Source organism: Nothobranchius furzeri, chromosome 13 (assembly GCF_043380555.1).
Source record: "Nothobranchius furzeri strain GRZ-AD chromosome 13, NfurGRZ-RIMD1, whole genome shotgun sequence".
In the NCBI taxonomy this organism is placed as follows: Eukaryota; Metazoa; Chordata; class Actinopteri; order Cyprinodontiformes; family Nothobranchiidae; genus Nothobranchius; species Nothobranchius furzeri.
The window spans coordinates 56,218,744-56,233,264 of record NC_091753.1 but is presented as its reverse complement, the minus strand read 5'-3'; the positions used below and the strand labels follow the sequence as shown (position 1 = coordinate 56,233,264).

Sequence of the window (14,521 nt, the reverse complement as noted above, 5' to 3'; positions counted from 1 at the left end):
TTCTGAGTTCCTCCAGTGGGTTTCACCATCTTCCTCTCTCAGCATGTGGTCTTCTTTGTTGGACGCTTGATTGACTTGATGGTTCCTGACATCCCTGAAGAGGTGGAGATGAAGATGAAGAGGGAACACTACATGGCTAAAGAGGCTCTTGCAGAGAACCAGGTGAGCTCCAGTGTTGGGAAAGTTACTTTAAAAAAGTAATTAGTTATAGTTACTAATTACTTTGTCAAAAAAGTAACTCAGTTACTAACCGAGTTACAAGATTATAAAAGTAACTAATTACCAAGAAAAATAACTACTTAGTTACTTTTTTCATTAAAGAATGCAAGAAAAATGGGTTAATTGAACTTACTTAATTTACCATAAATGACTACAATAGTGAAATATAAATGACTAATGACTGGAACTTAATAAAATGTTTTTATAAACCTGAATAATTTAAATAAATAAGCACTTAACAGGAGGAACTACTAACAGGAACATTACACTAATCTAGACTATTAAAAGGTGTGTGATATTTAACAAGACCCCAATCAGCTAAAATTTAAAATTGCAAATAGAAACTCCTGTAAAGGTTCCCGAGCCTTTAAATGGTCTCTCAGTCTAGTTAAATTACAGAAGTGAATGTAATTTTGTACAGTATTTTAATTTTTCCAGCTTCACATAATTGTGTGTTACTAGCAGCATTTCTGTTGCTGCTAATCTAGTAACGGTTAAATAATTAAATAAATATCCTTTAAAGTGACACTAGAAGAGGCACAAGCCTGATGGAGGACTTACATTTACCAACGTGGGTCAGACCCAACCACAGAAGAGCTGAAGCTGGGTGGTGAACACACACAGGTAGCTCTAATAACACCTGAGCTCCATGACGTCTGAGACTGATGCATCAGTGTTACAGCGGGACTAAAGACATGATCAGAAACAGGTTACAGCTGGATGATCTAGGAAGGTAGAAGATCAGGACGTCTGAGCGGTGAACAGGTGAGCGGACCTTCGGGACGTCCCGCTGTCCTGCCAAGAAGGGCACGGCTGCAGATCCACACCTGCAGCCGTAGACTATTCATCACGTCTTCCTCGTTCTTCACGGCCGTGATGCGCTTGGATGAAAACATCTACCTCTTTAGCTCCTGATCAGCTGATGACAGCTTCAACACACCGCGCTGCTTAACGCACACATTTCCTTATCAGTAACAGAAACAACGTTTTGATAAAAGAAGACGGTAATTAATTAGTTTGCTCGTTACAGAAAGAAATATATATATATTTTTTTAGTAACGTGGTTATTTTAAACGGCGTTATTCCCATCACGGCTCTGTTGCGTCTACAGCAGGCAGTGACTGAGACAGTGAGGGTCTCCGCCCACCCGGCCAATCATCATCGTGTTTGTAAGTGCGTTACCGACACCTCTCTCTCCCTGGCTGCAGCTGAAGTGTGGCGGTCAGAAAGCCTCACACTGCTGCTCAACGTTCGACAAGCACATCGTAACGCACAACCTTCCGTCCCCAGTAACGTAACGGAGTTGCAACAGTGGGAAAAGTAATTAATTAGATTATTCCGTTACCCAAAAAAGAACGCTGTTAGTAACGCCGTTATGCTTAAACGGCGTTTTTCCCATCACTGGTGACCTCTGAGTCAACATTTACCTCCAGAGAGAGTTGAGTTTGACCCACTCTTCTGTTCTGTTTCAGTCTCTGGGAAAAACCTTGATTCCAGGCGATGAGGATCATCTGTCAGGCGAGCTGAGACAACGTGGATCCAGAATCTCTCCACTGCAGAAGGACTCCCCTCCACCAATATTGAAGGAGATCCCAGAAGCAAGTGATCCAGCAGACAGCTGTTGACATGAAGCTGAAGTGGACTTCTGCATCCTGCCAGACCATTTACCAACTGTGTCTGACCTGTGAGAGGTCTAGATCTTCAGGAATCCAAATTTAGGTCTTATTCCTCAGAGTTCTCCAAACGTGTCTATGAGATCTTGATCTTTCAGATCTTTGAATGTTTGCAACCATCTTGGAGACCTGCAGGACCATCTGTTTTGTAAGAAAGTCTGCATGTAAATACATTTTTACACAAGTTCATGATGTTGGTTGTTTATGACATTGTTTTAACATTGATTCATGGTTGCAAAGCAGCAAACATCTAAACAGTTTCAGGGCTTCATCTGAAGGAAAACAAAATGTTCTCAGATGCAGGACCAGGACTTGGTTAGTCCTCCTGCTGATCCTATAAACATCAGGAAAGTGGTTTTTGTCACTTAGCAAGGTTCAACAGAAAGACAAGGCCGGACCTAACCCAACACGCTACCCAGCTCCTGCTGCAGCCTATGGTCTTCTCAGGCCTTCATTTCTGCAACAGCAGGGCTGCCAACTCTCACGCACTGAGTGTGGGGCACACACATTTGACCCTCTTCGCACGCTCTCACACCACACCTCCAATCTCTCACGCTAACAGCTCCCCAAACGCGCATCACGCACAGTGTGTAGGTCTTCCCAAAAAATAATAAATAAACATGATATTCAGTATAGCACTAGCTACTGAACCACATGCACACAAACAACACTTAAGTAATAAATTAACTGGCGTTATTTCACACAGAATCCCATCTGTATAATCCAAGCCCCCACAATGCATCTCAAAAACTGAAGCAATCCCAGAAGTACCAAAAATTGCAGTTCCACCCTCATCCACTAGGGGCTGGTGTCAGAAGCGCGCAAATCCTCATTGACTCCCATGTTAAAAATACCAATTTCACAGCAGAAATAAACATGTTTACAGCCTGGTACCAAAACGTGTTTTTAGTTTAAATGATCTAGTTTACACTCATGACAACTCTGAGGGGGGTGAATTTTTTTCTCACTCTTCTGTTTAAGTGTATTAAAAGTCTAAAATTCTGTATAATTAATGAGCATCAGACCCACGTGACCACAGAGCTAGCTCCGTGGAAAGGCCTCAGTAGAGCCTCGGTCTGGCCTGGAAACTGTGCCGGGATTTTGAGTCTCTGTGTTTGTGTATTCTTGTTTGGATATTTTTGTGCAATTGTTGGACAAAATGACTTGCTGTGGCATTAATTGCACTAATAGAGCGTCCAAGGAGGCTCCACTTCATTTTTTTCGGTAAGTAAAATTATATTTATGTATTTTAGGTCACTGCCGAGCTGAGCTTAGATTTTAACATGTACTGTTTAACCATGAAATTTAAATGTAATAGGGTAAAACCCAGTGCATTTAACATAATGCTGCACTTTAGAAAATGGGTTGAAATATAACATGTTGGTGGAGCTGGGTTCCCACTATCGGCTTGTGGAGCTCTCGGAGACCTCTGTGTTCCACCCGGTTTTACCCAGCGGTCAGCCCGGCGTATCTCTTACTCAGAAGCTCTGGTGTTGTGCACAGTTAACTCCGGTTGTAGCTAGGTTGCTTCCTCTGTTAGCTTAGCTCCCACCTCCGCGTTAGCTTTGGGTTAGCTTCAGGTTAGCTTGTAGCTAGTTCGACCGGGTGTCGTCAGTTGATCCCAGCCTTACAGCCCCACCCTCAGCTCCTCCTCTCTTCCCTTTTGTGGAATTGTCTGGGCTTGACGGAACCTGTGACACGGTCAAAATTGCGGTGGTGGCCACCTCCCATTTAGCCTCAAAAACGTGTTATTGGAGTCTATGGAAACCCATTGTCCAATATTGATATGTTGATGGTATAATCCAAGCAGATGTGCTTTTTTACGCTCTGGCTGTGAGATGGGCGAAGCGGTGAGCTCCACCTGCTGTTGATGGGACGGGCAGGCCCGGTTCTTTTTCCCAGAACCGTGAGCTGCAGCTGCGCGCGCCGCCAAAATGACATGCTTTATTTAGAAAAGCAGCCTCGTCGCCAGCCGGTGTTGACAGAGCTTCAGTCCCGAATGTTTCTCTTTTGTTTGCACTCATCATCAGCCACAGATCCTTGCTCACAGGAAGCTGGGTGACTCACTCACACGTTCCCTCTCCTTCATTAGTTGGTGACGCGGTGAATTAAAACATTAGGAATCCTAGTGCGTTTTTCCTGTTTGTGAGACGAACCCCTCCTCCATAACCAGGTTACTGGTACGGAAGCCTGGAAAGGCCAAAATTCCTCAGACGTTTTTTTTCCCTACTGGCTGTTATGAATGAATATAATAGAATAGAGTAAATGTTATTAGACCCACAGTGGGGACATCCACTCTATACAGCAGCACACTTACAGTAAAACTGATTCCAGACATGTTAGCTTGATAACTTCATGCTGATGAACACATGAACATAATCCTGTTTAGTGGATGCAACTACATCATGAAGTTAGCTTAACATGATAGATTTGTTTTACTTTGCAAGAAATAATAACTGGTAATATTATGAATGACAGTGACATGTAGCTGTAAACCTTTAATACAGACAGACAGACAATGTGAAGAAGTTCAGGAGAGTTGGATGTTAAATTTTCCTCACGAAAATAACATTTGTATTAAATAAAGGTCAGTTCCCTCTGTAAAGTCAGAGGTACAGAAGAGGATTCAGGCAACTGAAAAAAAAAGAGAATTCTGACTTTTCCCCAGAAATCCCTGTCAGAATTCCGAGAATAAAAGTCAGAAATCTGAGAAAAAACGTCTCATGATCCGTGGTATTCTTTTGACCCACGACATGCAGAATCAGAGACGGAAACAGGGAGGTAAGAAAATAAATCATTTATTTTAGAATAGAGAACTCAAAGCGCTGCTCAAACTGATGCAGGAAGTACCAGGATGTTCTAAAGGAGAGACAAAAGGTTAATATCCGTGAGAGATGATGGGATGGATAACTGAAGGTCTAGGCTTACTGTAAGGAGGTGGTTGGAGGGCGTGCAGAGGAGCACTGGTTGGTCTTATGAAGATGGGTTGCAAAGGGGTCTTGATGAAGACGAGGTCCAGAGTTCCTGTGTGGTGAGCTTAAAGGGTTAGGCGGTAGGGGCGTGGCGGAGAGCATTGTTACAACCAGGTGTCTAGGGGGCCTGGGGTAACATGGAGGACGCGTGACACAAAGGAAAATTAACAAAAGTTTTATTTACTTTCTCTTAATTCAGAATAGATGACTATTATTATTGTTAACCACCATGGATCTAAATCCACTTTTACCATAACAGGTTCAAACAGTAATATGTAACATAACTCTAAAGAGCACAATATCAAAGTTCTAAGTGGGAGACAACAGACCAGAGGAAAGGCAGCTCTGCACTATTGTCCCCCATTGGTGCGGAGCTCCAGCTGGTCCTTTAAACAATTTGTGGCTGATGAAAACCCAGCTCAGCTGGTGCAGGGAGGAGCAAGGTTGAGCCAACAGGCCATCGTCTGCAGGCAGGCTCCTCAGATGCAACATAAAAATGCGCAGAAAAATGAAATCACAACACAAAAAGGCTCCAGCCGTAACAAGCATACAGCCAGGAGTTGAAGCTGCATGAAGTGGAGCTGATGAGAAGTTCTTGGAGATGGCTGGAGGAGATGATTCCTTGAAGGGATAAGAGGAAGGATTAATCTTGGTTCTAGTCTGTTAGAAATCTGCTTCACGAAACATTTCTTAGTCTACGTTTTAGTCCTAGCTTGACAATAAATTTTTAATCTGCTACCCAGGTTGAGTAATCATCCGGCAAGAGTGTTGAGGAAGTCAGCTTCTTAAATACACCCAGGAGGATGCTTGGAGATGAGCTGCAGCTGGCCGTTGCTCCTGCTCTCCAGACACGCCCGCCTGCAGACTCTTAGACCTAAAAACATGGTGAGAATAAAAACAGCCCATGACAAAACATAACAATTCTCTTTCTTTTCTTTTTTTCTTGTCTTGTCAGTGGCTCTAATCCTCTTCTGTACAGAGTAGAAATAAATAAATAAAATGTAGAGCACAAAAAGTCTCAATACCCCCCCCCCCCCCCCCCCCCCCCCCCCCGCCGGCGAATTGTCCGCTCCCAACCCCATCTCACTCTTTGGAATGTTCAAAAGTTGGCAGCCCTATATATACCGACTCTGTCTGAATTAATACGAAGTGTGATAATGGTCCCGGAAGCAAAGAACCCTAGAATCTTCTGATTAAACATTCAAAGATCAATCGGATTGATATTTCATATTTATATGGAATAATCACATCTTATTGGTTATAATAATAAGGTTGTGGAATGCACTCCCAGTTCAGATTCGTCCCTGTCGGGTTTTTAAATCACTTTTAAAGACTCATCTGCTCTCAGTTGCTTTTAATTCCGTTTGAGAATGCATCTGTTTTTAGTTGCTTTTATGTCAGTTTAATATGTTTGTTTTTATCATGTTTTTACTTTGTGATGAACTTTTATCTTATTTTTAGAAGTTTTAGGGATCTTCTGTTCTTTTTGGCTTGTTGAGCACTTTGGTCAGCTTTTATGCTGTTGTAAAGTGCTTTATAAATAAAGATGACCTGACTAATTAACATTTTAATTGCTACAACTTTAAATTCAAATTAATTGATGGTTTCAATTAAAATTATATTGCACTAAACTTTAAACTTCATTAAATTATTACAATTTAGAGGGATTGTATTTTAAACTCTATTTTAAACTCTTCATTTTCACACTAAACCAAGTTTAAAGCTAAGCCTGTTGCACCAAACCTTTAAACTTTGATCTAGGAATTACTTTAAACCAGCTAATGAGGATGCTTAACTTTAGTAATGGCTGTATTTTTAGTTATCTATAGCTAAATTATTCTTCCAAGAAAACGGATCAGCAGGCTCAGTCCACCTGAATTAAATGATTAAGGTGGATTTCTGGTCCACCATATCAGTTTTAGAGCTTTTTATTCAGTAAACTTAGCATTGTGAAGCCATTAAAACCAGTTGCTGCCTCCTGTTCTCACCACCGATCCTGAGGCGAGACTGTTTTTTATTTACATACCAGCTCCCCGATTAACGGTGGGCTCGGTCGGTGACGCTTTGGTCCTGCGTGCCTTTGATAAAAAAGAAAAAAGTTAGCCGCAGGTCATAATTTCATTTCGAACCTCTGGGTCGTTAATGTGGTAACCATGGAAACACTCCTGCTGCTGCTCATTTACGTCTCCGGGGTCAGCGTCAGCGTGCACGTGCGCAAGCACCACTACTGTCGATCGACACATAAAGGAACGACGCAGCTCCACGTACCACGTGACTGCTGCGTAGGCTCATTTACATATCTATTGCTGTACGTCTGACGTAATCAAAGGCCAGAACCTATAGACCTCGGACCTGAAAGCACGTCACTCACTTTGTCTAGAAGAGAGAAGCTTGTTTTTGGACTCCCACAAGAAGAATTAAAATGGCAAAATCCACACAGGAATGTTTAGATAATTCGACTTTCAGAATTAAGGAAGGTATGTCTGTTGCAAGCAGATTCAATGTTTACCAAATCCAAAAAGTCACACATTACAGGAAGTTCAGTCAGATTGCTGAGTGCCGAAATGAGAGAACAGGTGAAATTTTGGCAATAAAATTTGTCAAAAAGAAGTTTTATTCTAAAAATAGGAGAGAGGTGAGGATACTGAAGCAACTGAAAAGTTTAGGTCTCCACCAATGCCGCATTGTCAACTTTTCTGAGTGTTTTTCATACCAAGACAGGACCTGCTTTGCCTATGAGAAGCTGGATTCAACCTTTCAGGAATTAGTTTTAGCAGCAAATGGGAAACCTGTTCACCTTATTGAGATCAGAGCTATTGCATATCAAATGTTTGTTGCTTTAGCAGCTCTGCACCACGCTGGATTCACTCACGCTAATATAAAGCCAGAAAATATAATGACTATGGATAAAGTTTCACATCAGTATGGTGTCAAACTGATTGGTTTTTCCAACTCTGCAAAGACATCTGACTTACGTGACTTAAAGATCCCTTTAGATTGTGGTTACACCGCACCAGAGGTGTTCCTGGACTGTCCACTAGACGAAAGCCTTGATATCTGGAGCCTTGGATGTACGTTAGCTTTTCTGTTCTTAGGGCAACACATGAGCCCCGTGGACTGTGAGTATCAGTACATGAGGTTTATCGTAGATGTCTTGGGCCAGCCGAAAAATAAACTACTGGAAAAAGGATGTGAAAGTCGTCGTTTTTTTAAACAAGTGAAGCAGGGGTCTGATTACGTTTGGAGACTCCGGACTCCGAAGGAATTTGAAGAAATAACTGGAAGTGAGGTTAAGAAAACAGATTGCAATAATTTAACTGATTTCAGTGACTTTCTGTTTAAATCCAACCAACCAGAGCCAATAGCTTATGACGACACAGAGGCTTTCATCGACCTTCTCAGGAAGATGTTAAACGTGGACCCGGCACTTAGGATCAAGCCAGCGGATGCTTTAAAACACCCATTTATAACAATGAAGCATCTGCGTTATATCTCAGATGAATTTTATTTAACAGAATCCCAAAGGATTATGGAGGAATTCCAACACAGCGAACAAGAATACACTTATAGTTCTCTTTCCACTCCGAACAGCAACGGAGAGCAGACCCCAGACCTGGATTTTAGTAAGAAGGGAAAGAGAAATTCCTCACATTTAGTCCAGACCAAAACCAGAACAGGAACCAGTAGCAGTGAAACAAAAGCTGAAAAGAAAAACACGCCACACTCTGACCCCAGGAAGAGTTCACCTAATGATGAGAAAGTCCATCCGTTGTTTAGCAGTGAAAGCTCTGAAGGAGCTAGTTCAGAGGACTCAAAGATGGACCTGTCTATCAGATGGGAAACGGATTCCTCAGACACAGACAAAGGGTCGTACTCAACTGACTCAGATAGCACCCCTTCAATATTAACGCCAGGTATGGTAATTATGGGGAATTCAAAGATTTACGAAGTAGAGGAAGTTCTTGGTTTTGGGACGTTTGGAGAGGTGGCCAGGTGCTGCATAGAGGGACAAGATAAGGTGGTCGCTTTGAAAGTAATGAGTAGACAGTACGAAAGCGAATTTTTAAATGAAGTTCAAACGTTACAACTTCTGAACAAACTGACAAATTTCAAACACTGCTTTATGAAACTGAATGACAGTTTCACCTATCGAGGCTTTTTATATCAGGAATTCGAGCTTTTGGATCAAACTTTGTTCGATTATTTCAAACAAAGAGGTGACACTTTAAAGGTGGCTGAAATCAGAGCAATTGCCCAGCAGATCTTAGAAGCTCTTAGTGTTTTAAAACTGCTTGGCATTACTCACACAGATGTGAAACTTGAAAATATCATGCTTGTAAATCATGAAGCACAACCATTCAGAGTAAAGCTGATTGATTTTGGGTTGGCTTTTGAGACTGAACGTTTACCACAGAAGGGTATCATTCAGAATTTGGCATGCAGAGCTCCAGAGGTAACTCTTGGTCTACCACGAGATGAAGCGATAGACACTTGGAGTCTTGGCTGTCTCTTGTCTGCTCTGTTTCTGGATTGTTATCTGTTCCCAGAAGAAAACGAATACGATAATCTGAGAATAATTATGAAGCTCCTTGGTCAACCTGACAAAAAACAACTGGACGAGGGGACTCTAGTCTCAAACTATTTCAGAAAAGATAAGAACGGGTCTGAATGCTCTTGGAGATTTAAAACCCTGAAACAATACGAAAAGAAGAGAGGAGCGGTGTCTGTGAGGGCAGACGCAACCTACGATGATTTAACAACGCTGGATGACTTGTTTTTCTCTCAAAACACTAACAACTCAACTGAAAATGAAGATATCGAAGCTTTTCTTGACCTCGTGAAGAAAATGTTAACAGTGGATCCATCAAACCGGATTCTGCCAGCTGATGCTCTGAAACACCCTTTCATCACGATGGAGCATCTCGATGGCGCTTCAGATAGACGTTATGTGAAAAAATCTCGTAAATTAATGAGAAATGTCCAACCGTGTCATTCAGATGGTGAAAGTGTCATCAGCGAATGCCCCGGGCCCAGTCAGGTGCCAGGTGTTCAAACAGACTTAGAGAGATCTTTACCAATGGCAGAATCGACATGCAGTACAAAATTTAGTTCAGAAGAAATAGTAGCGTTTAATTTAGAAGAAAGCAAAGGAGGAAACGTTACAGAGAAAACTTCTATTGACACCAGAGAGAAGGATGAAGAGCCAATGTGTAGCAAACAGTTATTAGAGAAAACCAGCACAGTAAACACAGAGGAACTGCATATGGATAATCTTTCACCGCACCAATCTAAAGATAGTGAAACATCGTCCGCAGACATAGATGAGACAAACTCAACTGACTCAGAAAGCACATCTTCATTACTAATCCCAGGTATGAAGATTGAAGGCCTTTCAAAGGTTTATATTGTAGAAGAAGTACTTGGATCTGGGACATACAGAGCGGTGGCCAGGTGCCGTATACAGGAAACAAATGAGGTCGTAGCGTTGAAAATGACACGTGAAAGTGATTACGGCAGTTTTTTCAATGAGATGAAAATATTAGAAAGTCTGAACGAACTCACACAATGCGATAGCTATTTTATCAGACTGAACGGCAGTTTCGCCTGTCAAGGCTTTTTATATCAGGAATTAGAGCTTTTGGATAAAGATTTGTTTAACTTTTTGACGAACGAAGGTAGTTGTTTAACGGTGGCTGAAATCCGACCAATTGCCCAGCAGATCTTAGAAGCTCTTAGTGTTTTAAAACAGCTTGGCATTACTCACACAGATGTGAAACTTGAAAATATCATGCTTGTAAATCATGAAGCACAACCATTCAGAGTGAAGCTGATTGATTTTGGGTTGGCTTTTGAGACTGAACGTTTACCACAGAAGGGTATCATTCAGAATTTGGCATGCAGAGCTCCAGAGGTAACTCTTGGTCTACCACGAGATGAAGCGATAGACACTTGGAGTCTTGGCTGTCTCTTGTCTGCTCTGTTTCTGGATTGTTATCTGTTCCCAGAAGAAAACGAATACGATAATCTGAGAATAATTATGAAGCTCCTTGGTCAACCTGACAAAAAACAACTGGACGAGGGGACTCTAGTCTCAAACTATTTCAGAAAAGATAAGAACGGGTCTGAATGCTCTTGGAGATTTAAAACCCTGAAACAATACGAAAAGAAGAGAGGAGCGGTGTCTATGAGGGCAGACGCAACCTACGATGATTTAACAACGCTGGATGACTTGTTTTTCTCTCAAAACACTAACAACTCAACTGAAAATGAAGATATCGAAGCTTTTCTTGACCTCGTGAAGAAAATGTTAACAGTGGATCCATCAAACCGGATTCTGCCAGCTGATGCTCTGAAACACCCTTTCATCACGATGGAGCATCTCGATGGCGCTTCAGATAGACGTTATGTGAAAAAATCTCGTAAATTAATGAGAAATGTCCAACCGTGTCCTTCAGATGGTGAAAGTGTCATCAGCGAACGCCCCGGGCCCAGTCAGGTGCCAGGTGTTCAAACAGACTTAGAGAGATCTTTACCAATGGCAGAATCGACATGCAGTACAAAATTTAGTTCAGAAGAAATAGTAGAGTTTAATTTAGAAGAAAGCAAAGGAGGAAACGTTACAGAGAAAACTTCTATTGACACCAGAGAGAAGGATGAAGAGCCAATGTGTAGCAAACAGTTATTAGAGAAAACCAGCACAGTAAACACAGAGGAACTGCATATGGATAATCTTTCACCGGACCAATCTATAGATAGTGAAACATCGTCCGCAGACATAGATGAGACAAACTCAACTGACTCAGAAAGCACATCTTCATTACTAATCCCAGGTATGAAGATTGAAGGCCTTTCAAAGGTTTATATTGTAGAAGAAGTACTTGGATCTGGGACATACAGAGCGGTGGCCAGGTGCCGTATACAGGAAACAAATGAGGTCGTAGCGTTGAAAATGACACGTGAAAGTGATTACGGCAGTTTTGTCAATGAGATGAAAATATTAGAAAGTCTGAACGAACTTACACAATGCGATAGCTATTTTATCAGACTGAACGGCAGTTTCGCCTGTCAAGGCTTTTTATATCAGGAATTAGAGCTTTTGGATAAAGATTTGTTTAACTTTTTGACGAACGAAGGTAGTTGTTTAACGGTGGCTGAAATCCGACCAATTGCCCAGCAGATCTTAGAAGCTCTTAGTGTTTTAAAACAGCTTGGCATTACTCACACAGATGTGAAACTTGAAAATATCATGCTTGTAAATCATGAAGCACAACCATTCAGAGTGAAGCTGATTGATTCTGGGTGGGCTTTTGAGACTGAACGTTTACCACAGAAGGGTATCATTCAGAATTTGGCATGCAGAGCTCCAGAGGTAACTCTTGGTCTACCACGAGATGAAGCGATAGACACTTGGAGTCTTGGCTGTCTCTTGTCTGCTCTGTTTCTGGATTGTTATCTGTTCCCAGAAGAAAACGAATACGATAATCTGAGAATAATTATGAAGCTCCTTGGTCAACCTGACAAAAAACAACTGGACGAGGGGACTCTAGTCTCAAACTATTTCAGAAAAGATAAGAACAGGTCTGAATGCTCTTGGAGATTTAAAACCCTGAAACAATACGAAAAGAAGAGAGGAGCGGTGTCTATGAGGGCAGACGCAACCTATGATGATTTAACAACGCTGGATGACTTGTTTTTCTCTCAAAACACTAACAACTCAACTGAAAATGAAGATATCGAAGCTTTTCTTGACCTCGTGAAGAAAATGTTAACAGTGGATCCATCAAACCGGATTCTGCCAGCTGATGCTATGAAACACCCTTTCATCACGATGGAGCATCTTGATGGCGCTTCAGATAGACTTTATGTGAAAAAAGCTCGTAAATTAATGAGAAATGTCCAACCGTGTCCTTCAGATGGTGAAAGTGTCATCAGCGAACGCCCCGGGCCCAGTCAGGTGCCAGGTGTTCAAACAGACTTAGAGAGATCTTTACCAATGGCAGAATCAACATGCAGTACAAAATTTAGTTCAGAAGAAATAGAGTTTAATTTAGAAGAATGCAAAGGAGTAAACGTTACAGAGAAAACTTCTTTTGACACCAGAGAGAAGGATGAAGAGCCAATGTGTAGCAAACAGTTATTAGAGAAAACCAGCACAGTAAACACAGAGGAACTGCATATGGATAATCTTTCACCGCACCAATCTAAAGATAGTGAAACATCGTCCGCAGACATAGATGAGACAAACTCAACGGACTCAGAAAGCTTATCTTCATTACTAATCCCAGGTATGAAGATTGAAGGCCTTTCAAAGGTTTATATTGTAGAAGAAGTACTTGGATCTGGGGGATACGGAGCGGTGGCCAGGTGCCGTATACAGGAAACAAATGAGGTCGTAGCGTTGAAAATGACACGCCTAACCGATTACAGCAGTTTTTTCAATGAGATGAAAAAATTAGAAAGGCTGAACGAACTCACACAATGCGATAGCTATATTATCAGACTGAACGGCAGTTTCGCCTTTCAAGGCTTTTTATATCAGGAATTAGAGCTTTTGGATACAGATTTGAGTGAGTTTTTGGAGAACGAAGGTCGTTGTTTAAAGCTGGCTGAAATCCGACCAATTGCCCAGCAGATCTTAGAAGCTCTTAGTGTTTTAAAAGAGCTTGGTATTACGCACGCAAATTTGAAACTTGATAATATCATGCTTGTAAATCATAAAGCACAACCATTCAGAGTGAAGCTGATTGATTTTGGGTGGGCTTGTAGCACTGGAGCTTTACAACAAAAGGGTATCATTCAGACTTTGCCGTACAGAGCTCCAGAGATAACTCTTGGTCTACCACTAGATGAAGCGATAGACACTTGGAGTGTTGGCATTATCTTTACTGCTCTGTTTCTTAAACATCTTCTGTTCCCTTATAACAACAGCTACGATAATCTGAGCATAATTATGAAGCTCCTTGGTCAACCTGATAAAGAACTACTAGACAAGGGGACTTTAGTCCCAAAATATTTCACAAAAGTTGAGAAAGGGTCTAAACAATTTTGGAGATTTAAGAAGAAAGGAGGGAAGTCTAGGGAGATGAAATATGAGTGTTTAACATCCCTGGAGGACTTGTTTTTCTATAACACCAAAAATTCAACTGAAAAGAAAGATATTACATTTTTTCTTGACCTCGTGAAAAAACTGTTAGCAGTGGATCCAGCAAAGCGGATTCTCCCAGCTGATGCTCTTAAACACCCTTTTATCACGATGGAGCACCTTGATGACGCTTCAGATGAAGATTATGTGAGAAGCGCTCATGAAATAATGAAAAATTTCCAACCAGGAAACATGCCTCCACACGATAAAATTAAAATCCCCAATAGTACGATGTTAAAAGATGTGCAAAAGTTTTTCGAACAACAGTATGGAATAAAACACACTGGTGCCAAAAGGACTACAAGCCTTGCGAAGATTAAGAACTTCTTCACCGAAAAGTTCTACTCCGTCAAGTGTTACTTGTCTAGACTCTGGTAGTTTAGTATATATGTAGAAATTGTTTTAGTTATATTATTTTTACCTAATTAGAACCAAAAATGGGGCTGCATGGGGACACACTTAATCACAGCATGTGGTTAACACGTTCTCCCCATGCATGCGTGGGTTTCCTCTGG

The 14,521-nt window shown here is 41.4% G+C and overlaps 1 protein-coding gene and 1 long non-coding RNA gene across 3 annotated transcripts in view; one reads left to right on the top strand and one right to left on the bottom strand.

The window, feature by feature from the left end:
- The window catches only part of ano7 (anoctamin 7), a 13,231-nt gene extending 11,150 nt beyond the window's left edge, over positions 1-2,081 (top strand). Inside the window, exons 23-24 of the mRNA XM_054742380.2 lie at positions 43-162; positions 1,692-2,081. Coding sequence (XP_054598355.1) covers positions 43-162; positions 1,692-1,844 — 273 coding nt within the window. The 3' untranslated portion in view covers positions 1,845-2,081. The remainder of the gene's footprint in view (positions 1-42; positions 163-1,691) is intronic.
- A 2,942-nt stretch (positions 2,082-5,023) lies between these two features.
- LOC107379898 (uncharacterized) overlaps positions 5,024-14,521 on the bottom strand; it is a 70,893-nt gene continuing 61,395 nt past the window's right edge. For both annotated transcript variants that reach the window (XR_011516089.1, XR_001572251.3), the window contains 2 exons: positions 5,604-5,738; positions 5,024-5,485 (listed from right to left, as the gene is read on the bottom strand). This is a non-coding gene — a long non-coding RNA (uncharacterized lncRNA). The remainder of the gene's footprint in view (positions 5,486-5,603; positions 5,739-14,521) is intronic.